The 16805-nt window shown below is 50.9% G+C and overlaps 1 protein-coding gene across 20 annotated transcripts in view; it reads left to right on the forward strand.

The window, feature by feature from the left end:
- The window catches only part of LOC142487993 (uncharacterized), a 145455-nt gene that overhangs the window by 3049 nt on the left and 125601 nt on the right, over positions 1 to 16805 (forward strand). For 19 of the 20 annotated variants that reach the window (XR_012799380.1, XM_075588278.1, XM_075588273.1 and 16 more), the window contains exons 2-8: positions 6820 to 6940; positions 8336 to 8431; positions 8680 to 8745; positions 13135 to 13173; positions 13505 to 13533; positions 14286 to 14412; positions 15462 to 15569. Coding sequence is in view for 19 of the 20 variants with exons in the window: in XM_075588278.1 (XP_075444393.1) it covers positions 6820 to 6940; positions 8336 to 8431; positions 8680 to 8745; positions 13135 to 13173; positions 13505 to 13533; positions 14286 to 14412; positions 15462 to 15569 (586 nt within the window). In the remaining variant the exon portion in view is untranslated. The remainder of the gene's footprint in view (positions 1 to 6819; positions 6941 to 8335; positions 8432 to 8679; positions 8746 to 13134; positions 13174 to 13504; positions 13534 to 14285; positions 14413 to 15461; positions 15570 to 16805) is intronic. The other variant, XM_075588259.1, reaches the window with a different exon arrangement.

A 16805-nucleotide genomic window follows, 5' to 3' on the forward strand; every position in this document is an offset into this window, starting at 1 on the left:
ACACTGTATACATATATATATATATATACAAGGTGAGGAGGGGGCACACTGTGTGGTATACATATATATATATATATATATACAAGGTGAGGAGGAGGAGGCGGCACACTGTGTGGTATACACTGTATATATATATATATATATATATATATACAAGGTGAGGAGGAGGAGGGGGCACACTGTGTGGTATACACTGTATACATATATATACACAAGGTGAGGAGGAGGAGGGGGCACTCTGTGGTATACACTGTATACATATATATATATATACAAGGTGAGGAGGAGGGGGCACACTGTGTGGTATACACTGTATACATATATATATATACAAGGTGAGGAGGAGAAGGGGGCACTGTGTGGTATACACTGTATACATATATATACACAAGGTGAGGAGGAGGAGGGGGCACACTGTGTGGTATACACTGTATATATATATATATATATATATACACAAGGTGAGGAGGAGGAGGGGGCACACTGTGTGGTATACACTGTATACATATATATATATACACAAGGTGAGGAGGAGGAGGGGGCACACTGTGTGGTATACACTGTATACATATATATACACAAGGTGAGGAGGAGGAGGCGGCCCACTGTGTGGTATACACTGTATACATATACATATATATACACAAGGTGAGGAGGAGGAGGGGTCACTGTGTGGTATACACTGTATACATATATATATATATATATACAAGGTGAGGAGGAGGAGGGGTCACTGTGTGGTATACACTGTATACATATATATATATATACACACACACAAGGTGAGGAGGAGGAGGGGGCACACTGTGTGGTATACACTGTATACATATATATATACAAGGTGAGGAGGAGGGGGCACACTGTGTGGTATACACTGTATATATATATATATACAAGGTGAGGAGGAGGAGGGGTCACTGTGTGGTATACACTGTATATATATATATATATATATATATATATATATATATATATATATATATATATATACACACACACACAAGGTGAGGAGGAGGCACACTGTGTGGTATACACTGTATACATATATATATACAAGGTGAGGAGGAGGGGGCACACTGTGTGGTATACACTGTATATATATATATATATACAAGGTGAGGAGGAGGGGGCACACTGTGTGGTATACACTGTATATATATATATATACACACAAGGTGAGGAGGAGGGGGCACACTGTGTGGTATACACTGTATATATATATATATATATATATATATATATACACACAAGGTGAGGAGGAGGAGGGGGCACACTGTGGTATACACTGTATGTATATATATATATATATATATATATATATATATATATATATATATATATATTTATATACACGAGGAGGAGGAGGGGGCACACTGTGTGGTATACACTGTATATATATATATATATATATATATTTCACTAGAACTGAAAATCCCTTTAGCTCAATGCATGGGGACTCATAGTTAATTTATTAATGTCGATTTATTTTTGTCTTTTTAATCCGTTTTCTTCTTTGCTACTTCGCTTTCCGATGTAATCTGCAGCGAGCCAATCAGTGATCTCTCCTCGTGTCAGAACGGTTAAGCCCTGCGCCGTCTCCAGTCGCGTCTCTTGTGAGCGAGCATATAGTCCGTTTTATTCCCGACTCCATTGGGCGCACTCCCTGCCCATTTTCTATTTGGATTCTTCTTGAAGAATGAATTCATGATGTAGAAGTTTTCACTAACGCTACCGATCTGTCCCAAGTTCCCTCCTGTATGTCTATCTGTATTTGTATAGCGCCACCCAGGTACTGTATACAGCGCTTCCCAGGTACTGTATATAGCGCTTCCCAGCAGTAATGCACAGGACATAATATAACACATAATGAGAATAAGCGCATCAGACATGAAAGTAACAATAGGAAAAGAAGCCCCCGCCCCGAAGAGCTTACAATCTAAGTGGTAAATAGGGAGAAATTACAGAGACAGATGGAGGGTGTTCTGGTCGGTGCGTCTGCAAGAGGCAAAGCTCAGTGCATGTGAGGTGTATATATCAGACACGGAGATACCCGTATACTCTGTTAAAAGTGTATTTTTAGATAGGTTTTAAATGTGGATAGAGAGTGTGTCAGTCGGATATTGAGGGGAAGGACATTCCAGAGGCGCGGGGCAGTGACTGAGAGGTTTTAGGCAGGAGAAGGCTATAGATACAAAAGGGGTAGAGAGAAGACCTACTTAAGCACAACGCAAGAGTCTGGCAGGTGTATCCATACTTACCAACTGATGCTTGGGGTTTCTGATGGACAACAATCTTTCCATTGAAATCTCCCGTAATGATCTTGGTGTGAATTTCCTTCGCTGTTACATTGGCTGATTTTACGGTAGACGTCATTATCTGTGTGACTTCATGTTGGGGCAAACTGTACACTTGGATGATGTGAAGCCTGTGTCTCTGTCACTAAATGACGATTCTGGCTGCTCTCTCTGATGACCTTACATTCTCCACTACATCGTTTCTCCATTTTCTGTTCCTCTAATAGACTACACTGGCGACACACTTTATTCGAGCTCGGCTAGTCCCACGAATTCGGGTATACCCGGGTGTATTGAGGTTTGTGACTGTTTTCTGCCCGAGTGCATTGAGGTATTTTCCAGGCAGGGATTGAAGCATTTTATTCCCTCTGGCTGCAATACTACACAGTATATATATATATACTGCATTACAATTCATGAATTTATGCCATCTGGTAGACACGCGAAGCATTGCAGCCTATTAAATCCTAATCATTATCATTTAACAGATCAGCCGCCCATCAGCCAGGCATGAACCCAGGCTGGGAAAGCAAACGCAACGGGGCTTGTCAGAGGTGAGGAGCGGCGCATTCCAGGTATCTGCCAGGTACATACTGGGTATTTGCTCGAATAAAGTGTGTCGGTGCAGTAGGTGTCCGCTTTCCAGCTCAATGAGGTCTTTGTCTTTTCTTCTTACTTCACTAAAGCCAATAATATTGTGATGGTGAAGGGGTACCCAGGCTATTAATAAAAGGTATTTGGCTCGGCTGGGTGCCCGTGAGCCTTATTGGGGGATTGTGAGTGTCAACTCTTCAACCCAATCGTGGTATGTAACTGCATGTGTAATAAAGATGTATGTGTGTTTTTACTGTTCCATGAGTGCTAACCAGCGGAGATGTGCAGGGCGTGTGTTTCAGGGGTGATTTTGCGGTAACATGTTGTCAGGGTGTGTTTGGGTAGAAGGGGGCCAGTGGTGCGGGTTACCCCGAACATGTACTCGAGAATCCCCCCCCAGATTCCTGAGGACATGAGGAACACAGACCACCGGATAAAATCCTCCCAAGAAAGCAGTTTGCAGCTCACCGCCAAATCCCCCTGCTTCAGCACAGACCAAGGCAGTAAGACCGGGCAGGGAACTGGGTTACATTACAGGTCCCGGTATATGCCCAAATCCCAGAACCCACTGAGGGGTTCCGTACATCTCTCACCAGGTATACGGTGATAGTTATAGGGTTTTTAAGTTAAAGTGTAGAGTGTCAGCTCTGCGACCCAGTGAAGGCTGCAATACTGTAATTGTATTAAAAACCGTCTGTGTGTCTCCAACCAGGGATAAGGTGGCGAGAATCATATCATGTTTTAAATGTATGGGTTATGGCAACAGTGTTTCCCTGTAAACCGCGCTAAGAAAAAAGGGTTTTAAACGCTCGCAGCCCGCAGCAAAGCAAATAGCTTTTTGCTAACTTCTGCTAGGAAGGTTCTAGCAAGCTGAGTTTTGCTGTGAGTGCTGGTCAGGTAAAACCATTAAAAAGGTTATCACACAATTTTTATAAAGCCTTATAAAAATTGATGAATTAGAGTTCCTCTAGTTTAACCGTTTTAACATTATAGACATAAGGGGCTTTTCATTCAGGCGTCCGTAACAGGAGATAACACTTAGGCTTCGGACCTGGTCAGCGCTTAGACGCTGACCCGTGCTCAGCCACGCTCACGCTCGGCAGTGAGCCCCTGCAGCCGCAATGACAGCGGCTTTAGCAGGGGCTCGCGCAGGCGTCCGCAGGCGTGCGGAAGCGTAGCCGACAAGACAATTAAAGTTTCTGCGCTCACGGGAGCGCAGGGGACGGTCACGTGAGCGGTTCGGCCAATGAGGGTGAACCAGCTCCGTGACGTCACTGGCCCGCCCCCCCCCCCCCCCCCCCCCCCCCCCCGACACGCCCCCGGAAGGCGCGCGAACTAAGGCCAGGGAAAGCACCCGCTTTCCCTCTGCCTCAGCGTGCCTCCGCACGGATAAAGTCACTATGGACTCAGCCTTAAGTTGTAAGTACTGTGCTTAGACGTGTATATCAGGAGATTCCTGTGCGGGGGGCAATGCATGTAATAACTCGGACTTCTAACCACCCCGCTGATTCGGTTCCACTGTGCGCGCTCCAGAGTGTAAATATTTCTAATACAAATCTAAAATGGAGGTAGGTGTAACATGCGCACTCACATGGTGTCAATAGTAACTGCGCAAGGAGAGCAAAACAGTGCTCGTTATAGGGGTTTGGGGGTGCACGGTGAGCTCAGGCTCGAGGTTTGGTAATGTATGGTGAGCTTAGATTCGGGGTTTGGTGATGTATGGTGAGCTTAGATTCGGGGTTTGGTGATGTATGGTGAGCTTAGATTCGGGGTTTGGTGATGTATGGTGAGCTTAGATTCGGGGTTTGGTGATGTATGGTGAGCTGAATGTCAGGGTTTGGTGACGCACAGTGAGCTTAGACTCTCTGGGTTTGGTGATGCACGGTGAGCTCAGGCTCTGGGTTTGGTGATGCACAGTGAGCTTAGACTGGGTTTGGTGATGCACGGTGAGCTCAGGCTCTGGGTTTGGTGATGCACGGTGAGCTCAGGCTCTGGGTTTGGTGATGCACGGTGAGCTCAGGCTCTGGGTTTGGTGATGCACGGTGAGCTGAACCTCAGGGTTTAATTTCCTCTTGACCCCTCACGGTGAGCTCAGGGTTTGGTGATGCACGGTGAGCTAAATGTCGGGGTTTGGTGATGCACGGTGAGCTCAGGCTCTGGGTTTGGTGATGCACGGTGAGCTCAGGCTCTGGGTTTGGTGATGCACGGTGAGCTCAGGCTCTGGGTTTGGTGATGCGCAGTGAGCTCAAGCTCTGGGTTTGGTGATGCACGGTGAGCTCAGGCTCTGGGTTTGGTGATGCACGGTGAGCTCAGGCTCAGGGTTTGGTGATGCACGGTGAGCTAAATGTCGGGGTTTGGTGATGCACGGTGAGCTCAGGCTCTGGGTTTGGTGATGCACGGTGAGCTCAGGCTCTGGGTTTGGTGATGCACGGTGAGCTCAGGCTCTGGGTTTGGTGATGCGCAGTGAGCTCAAGCTCTGGGTTTGGTGATGCACGGTGAGCTCAGGCTCTGGGTTTGGTGATGCACGGTGAGCTCAGGCTCTGGGTTTGGTGATGCGCAGTGAGCTCAAGCTCTGGGTTTGGTGATGCACAGTGAGCTCAGGCTCTGGGTTTGGTGATGCACGGTGAGCTCAGGCTCTGGGTTTGGTGATGCACAGTGAGCTCAGGCTCTGGGTTTGGTGATGCACAGTAAGCTGAATGTCGGGTTTGGTGATGCACGGTGAGCTCAGGCTCTGGGTTTGGTGATGCACGGTGAGCTCAGGCTCTGGGTTTGGTGATGCACGGTGAGCTCAGGCTCTGGGTTTGGTGATGCACAGTGAGCTGAATGTCGGGTTTGGTGATGCACGGTGAGTTCAGGCTCTGGGTTTAGTGATGCACTTTGAGCTGAGACTCGAGGTTTTGTGAACTGAGCCTTGATGTTTGGTAATGAACGGTGAGCTGAACCTCTGGGTTTGGTGATGCACGGTGAGCTGAACCTCAGGGTTTGGTGATGCACGGTGAGCTGAACCTCTGGGTTTGGTGATGCACGGTGAGCTGAACCTCAGGGTTTGGTGATGCACGGTGAGCTGAACCTCAGGGTTTGGTGATGCACGGTGAGCTGAGATTCGGGGTTTCATTTCCTCTGGATCCTCACCTGTGTGTACTAAAGGCAGTGACATGAGCCTCAGGCTGTTGGTGGGGCCCCATCTGCCACACTGTGCTCATGTAATCGCTTCTCAGGGTAACCCGATGAAGGTTTTTTCCTCCCGCCGCCCTTCTCCCATCTCTCTCCTCCCACCGCCCTTCTCCTCCCATCTTCCTCCTCCCGCCGCCCTTCTCCTCCCATCTCTCTCCTCCCACCGCCCTTCTCCTCCCATCTTCCTCCTCCCGCCGCCCTTCTCCTCCCATCTCTCTCCTCCCACCGCCCTTCTCCTCCCATCTTCCTCTCTCCCGCCGCCCTTCTCCTCCCATCTTCCTCTCTCCCGCCGCCCTTCTCCTCCCATCTCTCTCCTCCCACCGCCCTTCTCCTCCCATCTTCCTCCTCCCGCCGCCCTTCTCCTCCCATCTCTCTCCTCCCACCGCCCTTCTCCTCCCATCTTCCTCCTCCCGCCGCCCTTCTCCTCCCATCTCTCTCCTCCCACCGCCCTTCTCCTCCCATCTTCCTCTCTCCCGCCGCCCTTCTCCTCCCATCTTCCTCTCTCCCGCCGCCCTTCTCCTCCCATCTTCCTCTCTCCCGCCGCCCTTCTCCCATCTTCCTCCTCCCGCCGCCCTTCTCCTCCCATCTTCCTCCTCCCGTCGCCCTTCTCCCATCTTCCTCCTCCCGCCGCCCTTCTCCTCCCGCCGCCCTCTTCCTCCCGCCGCCCTTCTGCTCCCGCCGCCCTTCTGCTCCCGCCTATGTCCTCCTGGCGCCCTTCTCTTCTCTTAGCTCTCTCCCTTTTTGGTTTGCCTGGCAGGTGACATTTCGGGAGGTGGCCCTGTGCTTCGGTCAGGAAGCGTGGGCTCTGGTGGGAGAAGAGAAGAAGGACGTGTACAGAAAGGTGCTGAAGGATATTCACTGCTCCCTCACACAGCTGGGTAATGTCCCCTAACAATAATCACGAATCCACTCTCACCAGTGACCAATCCCACATAATCATGTCTTACTTTCAGTACCCTACCAGGGTAGATTCACTTCTGAATGTTACGTTTCCACTTGTGTTCTGACTCTGTTACACCGAGAGACATTGCAGTGAGTACTCGGCATTTACAGACAGAACTACAAGTGCTAATTATAAATATTACAAATACAGCACCGGGACACAGAAGGCCAGAGGATTACACTCACCAAAAAGGTCAATTTAGCAATGTTTTAGCACTTAGAGGCTCCATAGAGGGCGAAATGTTGATGTGGATTATAATAAACCTTCTTTTTGTTGAGTGCCTGTCCTCTGGACTTATTTGACATTACATTCCAAAGAACCCCTTTGTTACTGCTTTGGGTGGCGTGGCCATTCTCTCTCTCACTCACTCTCTCACACTCTCTCTCTCACACTCTCTCTCACTCACTCTCTATCACTCTCACACTCTCTCTCTCTCACACTCTCTCTCTCTCTCTCTTACACTCTCTCTCTCTCCGGCTGCAGCCCTTTCTAACTCCACGGCCTTGATGGAAGAAGTCTGTCCTTTTGTTATTATTGTTATTTACTTTCACACCGCATTAATTTCCAGAGTACATACCTTTGATGGTGTCGTATGTTCTCCACCTATTCCGCTCTCTAGTATTAATAACAATAGACCTGGATGCCAGGCGGTGTCAAAGGCCTTTTTAAAGTCCACCAAACATTTGTGGATGTGCTTATTGATCAGGCGGTGATGGGTGTAGATGTGATCCATGATCCGTGGTGCGGTAGTTTGGCAGGAAGCCTGTCTGACTCTTACTCACTACACTCTGCTCTGTCAGGAAGGTGAGGATTCTGCTGACACAGATGCAGTTGAACAGTTTCCCCAGGGTGCTGCTGACACAGATGCCTCTGTAATTGGATGGGTCCAGCCTGTCTCCTTTCTTGTGGATAGGGGTTATCAGTCCTTCGTTCCACAGTTCAGGGAAGTAGCCAATTGTAAGGACCAGGTTGAACATTTTGAGTAGAGCTTCTTGTATAGATGGGAGGGGAGATGAGGCGGAGAGGGGGAGATGAGGCGCAGAGGGAGGGGCGGGGACAAGGCGCGGAGAGAGAGGGGATGAGGCAGAGCTGCTCTCCGGGTCGGCTTTGGGTTCCACACGTGTAGATGTAATGAGCTCACACAAGCCCGAGTTTGGTGCTTGGATGGCCCGGCACTGCCATGGCGACCTAAGATAGGAGACTAAAGGGTATTTATCCCACAGCTCAGCTTAATGTGGCAACATAAATACAACCATAGCAGTAAGGGGACTTCACTCAAAAAAGCACATTTAGGTTTTTTTCCACTTTAGCTTTTCCCTCTGTATTACAGGGTTTTCCATCGTATCAGCAGCAGTGCTTTCTGTAAGTGTCAAACAGGAAGATGTAACAACCGTCAAAACTGCCCCATGCACAGAGAAGGAGGAGGGTATGTTACCCGCGACACCACACTTACCCCATGCAGACAAGTCCCCCGACAGCCCTGTAACAATGTGAATATCTACATGGTGCCTTTCACTTTGTGCAGGGGATGTACTCCTGCTGTACCCAGGGTGTCGCCATTACTGCGAAGAATATTCCCCCTAATGCTGAGAGCCCCTATATAGTGTCTGTATATTTATAGCATCCCTCAGCGATGCTTTGACGTGTGAGCTGTATGTTTGTTCCTCATTGCAGGTTCTGATCCCTTTCACCCGGACCTTCTGTTCTGGATTAAACAAGAGGAGGATTCACAGTCCACAGGTCCGTACCAACCCCCAGTCTGGGGACTGTCCTACAGGTCATAACTCACAGGCCCCTCCCACTCCCAGTCTGGGGACTGTCCTACAGGTCATAACTCACAGGCCCCTCCCACTCCCAGTCTGGGGACTGTCCTAAAGGTCAGAACTTACAGGCTCTACAGGCATAACTCACAAGCCCCTCCCACTCCCAATCTGGGGACTGTCCTATAGGTCAGAGCTCACAGGCCCCTTCCCCTCCCAGTCTGGGGCCTGTCCTACAGGTCAGAGCTCACAGGCCCCTCAAAGCCTGGGGACTGTCTTACAGGTCTGAGCTTACAGGCCCCTCCCACTCCCAGTCTGTGGACTGTCCTACAGGTCAGAGCTTACAGGCCACTCCCACTCCCAGTCTGGGGCCTGTCCTACAGGTCAGAGCTTACAGGCCCCTCAAAGCCTGGGGACTGTCCTACAGGTCAGAGCTCACAGGCCCCTCCCACTCCCAGTCTGGGTACTGTCCTACAGGTCAGAGCTCACAGGCCCCTCCCACTCTGGGGACTGTCCTAAAGGTCAGAGCTCACAGGCCCCTCCCACTCTGGGGTTAGTCCTACAGGTCAGAGCTCACATGCCCATCCCAGTCTGGGGCCTGTCCTACAGGTCAGAGACTGACAGCTGTGTGGGGAACAGCTCCAAACTAACATGGAGATGGCCGAGCGTTACGGTGACATGGAGAGGGCTGAGAGTTACGGTGACATGGAGAGGGCTGAGCGTTACGGTGACCCGGAGATGGCTGAGCGTTACGGTGACATGGAGATGGCTGAGCGTTGCGGTGACATGGAGATGGCTGAGCGTTACGGTGACATGGAGATGGCTGAGCGTTGCGGTGACATGGAGATGGCTGAGCGTTGCAATGACATGGAGATGGCTGAGCGTTGCGGTGACATGGAGATGGCTGAGCGTTGCAATGACATGGAGATGGCTGAGCGTTACGGTGACATGGAGATGGCTTAGCGTTACGGTGACATGGAGATGGCTGAGCGTTACGGTGACATGGAGATGGCTGAGTGTTACGGTGACATGGAGATGGCTGAGCGTTACGGTGACATGGAGATGGTTGAGCGTTGCGGTGACATGGAGATGGCTGAGCGTTGCGGTGACATGGAGATGGCTGAGCGTTACGGTGACATGGAGATGGCTGAGCGTTACGGTGACATGGAGATGGCTGAGCGTTGCGGTGACATGGAGATGGCTGAGCGTTACGGTGACATGGAGATGGCTGAGCGTTACGGTGACATGGAGATGGCTGAGCGTTACGGTGACATGGAGATGGCTGAGCGTTACGGTGACATGGAGATGGCTGAGCGTTACGGTGACATGGAGATGGCTGAGCGTTACGGTGACATGGAGATGGCTGAGCGTTGCGGTGACATGGAGATGGCTGAGCGTTGCGTGACATGGAGATGGCTGAGCGTTACGGTGACATGGAGGTGGCTGAGCGTTACTGTGACATGGAGATGGCTGAGCGTTGCGGTGACATGGAGATGGCTGAGCGTTACGGTGACATGGAGATGGCTGAGCGTTACGGTGACATGGAGATGGCTGAGCGTTACGGTGACATGGAGATGGCTGAGCGTTACGGTGACATGGAGATGGCTGAGCGTTACGGTGACATGGAGATGGCTGAGCGTTACGGTGACATGGAGATGGCTGAGTGTTACGGTGACATGGAGATGGCTGAGCGTTGCGGTGACATGGAGATGGCTGAGCGTTGCGGTGACATGGAGATGGCTGAGCGTTGCGGTGACATGGAGATGGCTGAGCGTTGCGGTGACATGGAGATGGCTGAGCGTTACTGTGACATGGAGATGGCTGAGCGTTACTGTGACATGGAGATGGCTGAGCGTTACGGTGACCTGGAGATGGCTGAGCGTTGCGGTGACATGGAGATGGCTGAGCGTTACGGTGACATGGAGAGGGCTGAGCGTTACGTGACATGGAGATGGCTGAGCGTTACGTGACATGGAGATGCCTGAGCGTTGCGGTGACATGGAGATGGCTGAGCGTTACGGTGACATGGAGATGGCTGAGCGTTACGGTGACATGGAGATGGCTGAGCGTTACGGTGACATGGAGATGGCTGAGCGTTGCGGTGACATGGAGATGGCTGAGCGTTGCGGTGACATGGAGATGGCTGAGCGTTATGTGACATGGAGATGGCTGAGCGTTGCGGTGACATGGAGATGGCTGAGCGTTACTGTGACATGGAGATGGCTGAGCGTTGCGGTGACATGGAGATGGCTGAGCGTTACGGTGACATGGAGATGACTGAGCGTTACGGTGACATGGAGATGGCTGAGCGTTGCGGTGACATGGAGATGGCTGAGCGTTACGGTGACATGGAGAGGGCTGAGCGTTATGTGACATGGAGATGGCTGAGCGTTACGTGACATGGAGATGGCTGAGCGTTGCGGTGACATGGAGATGGCTGAGCGTTGCGGTGACATGGAGATGGCTGAGCGTTACGGTGACATGGAGATGGCTGAGCGTTACGGTGACATGGAGATGGCTGAGCGTTGCGGTGACATGTAGATGGCTGAGCGTTGCGGTGACATGGAGATGGCTGAGCGTTATGTGACATGGAGATGGCTGAGCGTTACGTGACATGGAGATTGCTGAGCGTTACGGTGACATGGAGGTGGCTGAGCGTTGCGGTGACATGGAGGTGGCTGAGCGTTGCGGTGACATGGAGAGGGCTGAGCGTTACGGTGACATGGAGATGGCTGAGCGTTACGGTGACATGGAGATGGCTGAGCGTTACGGTGACATGGAGATGGCTGAGCGTTACGGTGACATGGAGATGGCTGAGCGTTACGGTGACATGGAGATGGCTGAGCGTTACGGTGACATGGAGATGGCTGAGCGTTACGGTGACATGGAGATGGCTGAGCGTTACGGTGACATGGAGATGGCTGAGCGTTACGGTGACATGGAGATGGCTGAGCGTTACGGTGACATGGAGGTGGCTGAGCGTTGCGGTGACATGGAGGTGGCTGAGCGTTGCGGTGACATGGAGAGGGCTGAGCGTTACGGTGACATGGAGATGACTGAGCGTTACGGTGACATGGAGATGGCTGAGCGTTACGGTGACATGGAGATGGCTGAGCGTTACGGTGACATGGAGATGGCTGAGCGTTACGGTGACATGGAGATGGCTGAGCGTTACGGTGACATGGAGATGGCTGAGCGTTACGGTGACATGGAGATGGCTGAGCGTTACGGTGACATGGAGATGGCTGAGCGTTACGGTGACATGGAGATGGCTGAGCGTTGCGGTGACATGGAGATGGCTGAGCGTTACGGTGACATGGAGATGGCTGAGTGTTACAGTGACATGGAGGTGGCTGAGTGTTACGGTGACATGGAGGTGGCTGAGCGTTACTGTGACATGGAGATGGCTGAGCGTTACGGTGACATGGAGATGGCTGAGCGTTACGGTGACATGGAGATGGCTGAGCGTTACGGTGACATGGAGATGGCTGAGCGTTACTGTGACATGGAGATGGCTGAGCGTTGCGGTGACATGGAGATGGCTGAGCGTTACTGTGACATGGAGATGGCTGAGCGTTACGGTGACATGGAGATGGCTGAGCGTTGCGGTGACATGGAGATGGCTGAGCGTTACGTGACATGGAGATGGCTGAGCGTTGCGGTGACATGGAGATGGCTGAGCGTTGCGGTGACATGGAGATGGCTGAGCGTTATGTGACATGGAGATGGCTGAGCGTTACGGTGACATGACATGGAGGTGGCTGAGCGTTATGTGACATGGAGATGGCTGAGCGTTACGTGACATGGAGATTGCTGAGCGTTACGGTGACATGGAGGTGGCTGAGCGTTACGTGACATGGAGATTGCTGAGCATTGCGGTGACATGGAGATGGCTGAGCGTTTCGTGACATGGAGAAGACTGAGCGTTACGGTGACATGGAGATGGCTGAGCGTTACGGTGACATGGAGATGGCTGAGCGTTACGGTAACATGGAGATGGCTGAGCGTTACGGTGACATGGAGATGGCTGAGCGTTACGGTGACATGGAGATGGCTGAGCGTTACGGTGACATGGAGATGGCTGAGCGTTACGGTGACATGGAGATGGCTGAGCGTTACGGTGACATGGAGATGGCTGAGCGTTACGGTGACATGGAGATGGCTGAGCGTTACGGTGACATGGAGATGGCTGAGCGTTACGGTGACATGGAGATGGCTGAGCGTTGCGGTGACATGGAGATGGCTGAGCGTTGCGGTGACATGGAGCCGTTTAGTCTCAGTGAGAGAGATAAGAGCAGCCATGTATATACCATGTGCATAGCAATGAGCGAAAAGGAGGGTATTTAACTTTATGTTTTGTTAATTTCAGACATGAATGTGACCTCACGAGGTGCAGGGAGAATACAGGGTATGTACAATAGTCACGTCTGTCACCTGTCTCACTTTGTCCCATATTTACTAAACAGTGGAGCCAGGAGCCTGAGGCCGCCTTGTGGTCCATTCACTGGAACGGGCTGTAAGGTCTGGTGACTGCTGGAAGGTGCCAGAGTGATGTCGCATTGCGTAGTATATATGCGCTTTTGTGCCTTTCTGTTTGTGTGTCTGTGTACATTTGTCTTTCTTTTGTACTGCTGTAATTTGTCTGTGTGTATTTGTGCGTCTCTGTGTTGTCCTGTTGGATGGTTGTGTGTATTTGTGTTTTTTTATCTTCTGCTCATATCTCTGACTTTACTCCACAGTGAAAACATCCGGACAGTTACCGGACCAGGTGAGAAATCCTATCCCAGCTCTGACTCTGACCTGTGATCTCTCCCTCGCTCTGCCTCTATCTGACCTGTGATCTCTCCCTCGCTCTGCCTCTCTCTGACCTGTGATCTCTCCCTCGCTCTGCCTCTGACCTGTGATCTCTCCCTCGCTCTCCCTCGCTCTGCCTCTGACCTGTGATCTCTCCCTCGCTCTGCCTCTCTCTGCTGACCTGTGATCTCTCCCTCGCTCTGCCTCTCTCTGCTGACCTGTGATCTCTCCATCGCTCTGCCTCTCTGCTGACCTGTGATCTCTCCCTCGCTCTGCGTCTCTCTGCTGACCTGTGATCTCTCCCTCGCTCTGCCTCTCTCTGCTGACCTGTGATCCCTCCCTCGCTCTGCCTCTCTCTTCTGACCTGTGATCTCTCCCTCGCTCTGCCTCTCTCTGACCTGCGCACAGGGGAAAGCCGCGATCTGCAGTCTATTGTGGAGCGATGGTATGCGTGGGGGTGCAGCCATGATGGTCTATGATACCTGCACTCCTATTGGTCCACACCATCTGCCCTGCCATTGGCTGCCCACACACCACGTGATCGCGTTGCGGCAAGGAAAGAATATTGTCTACCCTGCCATGGACGCTTCATTGCGCTTTGCGATCCCACACACACACAGCGACTGGGGCGTTCCCCATAGAGGGCTGTGCTGTGGTGTGGGGCGTGCACGCCGTAGCCTACACTGGGGACCTGGCCTAATGTGTACGCCTCTCTGTACCCTGCAGACCTCAATGACATTCCAGGAGGTGGCTGTGTGCTTTTGCCAGACGGAATGGACTTCATTTGAAGACAGGACCAAGAATCTGTATAGGGAGGTTCTGCAGGACATCCACAGAACGCTGACACAGCTGGGTAATGTCGCCAGTCAGGGACACAGTAATGATCATAGTAACAGCGTTAGTATTAGCAGCACAAAGAGGTAGTGAGGCCACTTTATAGATCATTGGTGAGGCCTCATCTAAAGTACGGTGTTCAGTTCTGGAGATGGTGTCTCAGGGAGGACATAAATAGATTAGACATTATGCAAAGAATTTAAACTGAAAGGGTGCACAGCCTACACCCTGCAATCAGGAAACACTGAGTGACTGTAATATGTGCTTCTCTCGGGGGACAGGGCGCGGAGGGGGGATATGATTGAAGCTTTCAAATACATCAAGGGTTTCAACAGCGTACAGAAGGGAAGCATGTTTCAGAGAGAGAGTAGAGCTAGAAACCAGCGCGTTCTCTGAGGGGGGCATCTGAGGGGAAATGTGAGGAAGTACTTCATGGAAAGGGTGGTGGATCCGTGGGATAGCTCCCAGCAGAAGGGATAGGGGCTCATTTTGTATTTATCAAATGTTTTACCAGGAAATAATACATGGAGGTGCCTCTCGTTTACAGTACGGGAATAATAATAATAGCATGTTCTTGTATAGTGCTGCTAGTTGTACGCAGCGCTTTACAGAGACATTTTGCAGGCACAAGTCCCTGCCCTGTAGAGATTACAATGTATGTTTTTGGCGCCTGATGCACAGGGAGATAAAGTGACTTGCACAAGGTCATAAGGATCCGACACCAGGAATTGAACCAGGTTCCCCTGCTTCAAACTCTCAGTGCCAATCAGTGTCTTTACTCACTGAGCTGCTCCTTCTCCACGGAATTCAAACATGCCTGGGCTATCCCAAATACTAAAGTTACAAGTTAACATTCATTCAGCACTTGGCAGAGTTATAACCTCAGGAGAACAGGACCCACCCTTCCAGCTCTTCTCCTCCTGGGATCTCTGCTCCGCATTCAGATGTACTGGTTTCCTACCTGTCTTGATCATTGAGGCTCTTTGCCTATTTGGTGACTTGTGCCTTCTCACCAGATGTGTGCCCTCCCAGAAGATCACAGACCAGCCTCCTGTAATATGTTTTCAGGTCACATCATCCTCAACCCTAAAACTTTCATCAGGATGCGGGAGAAGGAGGAGCAGAGGGAAAGGGGTCTTCAGGGGAACAAGAAGTGTGAGAACGGGTCTCACCCAGGTATGAGCGTTTTATATACCACTAACCTCCCACTGACCAAAGCAGCACACATAGACTTCTAATCCCACCCAGAGAAGAACCTCCCACTGACCAAAGCAGCGCACATAGACTTCTAATCCCACCCAGAGAGGAACCTCCCACTGACCAAAGCAGCGCACATAGACTTCTAATCCCACCCAGAGAAGAACCTCCCACTGACCAAAGCAGCGCACATTGACTTCTAATCCCACCCCGAGAAGAACCTCCTACTGACCAAAGCAGCGCACATAGACTTCTAATCCCACCCCGAGAAGAACCTCCCACTGACCAAAGCATCGCACATAGACTTCTAATCCCACCCAGAGAAGAACCTCCCACTGACCAAAGCAGCGCACATAGACTTCTAATCCCACCCCGAGAAGAACCTCCCACTGACCAAAGCAGCGCACATAGACATCTAATCCCACCCAGAGAAGAACCTCCCACTGACCAAAGCAGCGCACATAGACTTCTAATCCCACCCCGAGAAGAACCTCCCACTGACCAAAGCAGCGCACATAGACATCTAATCCCACCCAGAGAAGAACCTCTCATTGACCAAAGCAGCGCACATAGACTTCTAATCCCACCCAGAGAAGAACCTCCCACTGACCAAAGCAGCGCACATAGACTTCTAATCCCACCCAGAGAGGAACCTCCTACTGACCAAAGCAGCGCACATAGACTTCTAATCCCACCCAGAGAAGAACCTCCCACTGACCAAAGCAGCGCACATAGACTCCTAATCCCACCCAGAGAAGAACCTCCCACTGACCAAAGCAGCGCACATAGACTTCTAATCCCACCCAGAGAAGAACCTCCTACTGACCATAGGGTCACACAGAGACTCCTAATGTGACAGGGTAATGGAATATACCAGCGCAAACTTCATAAAATAATTCTTTAGTAAAATGTATAATATAAACACGTAATAAAACCGCACAAAAGCAAGTGCTACATGTGGAGTTAACAGTGACACATTGTGTAATGGAGAGTGCTCGCCACAAACTGGGCCGGCCCGCAGGGCCCAGGTGGGGATGTAGAAGCTCAGACCGTGTTAGAAGAGCCTCCTCTCAATATAATAATTAGTAATCGGGTTCCAGTTCAAAATCAGCAGTCTTTATTCTTCAATCAGCTTTCAGCGTTTTTCACACAAGAGGTTGGTGGACAAAATAAAGAAAATTGGACTCAGTAATAATATATGCACCTGGATTGAAG

Source organism: Ascaphus truei, chromosome 2, assembly GCF_040206685.1.
Source record: "Ascaphus truei isolate aAscTru1 chromosome 2, aAscTru1.hap1, whole genome shotgun sequence".
NCBI lineage: Eukaryota > Metazoa > Chordata > Amphibia > Anura > Ascaphidae > Ascaphus > Ascaphus truei.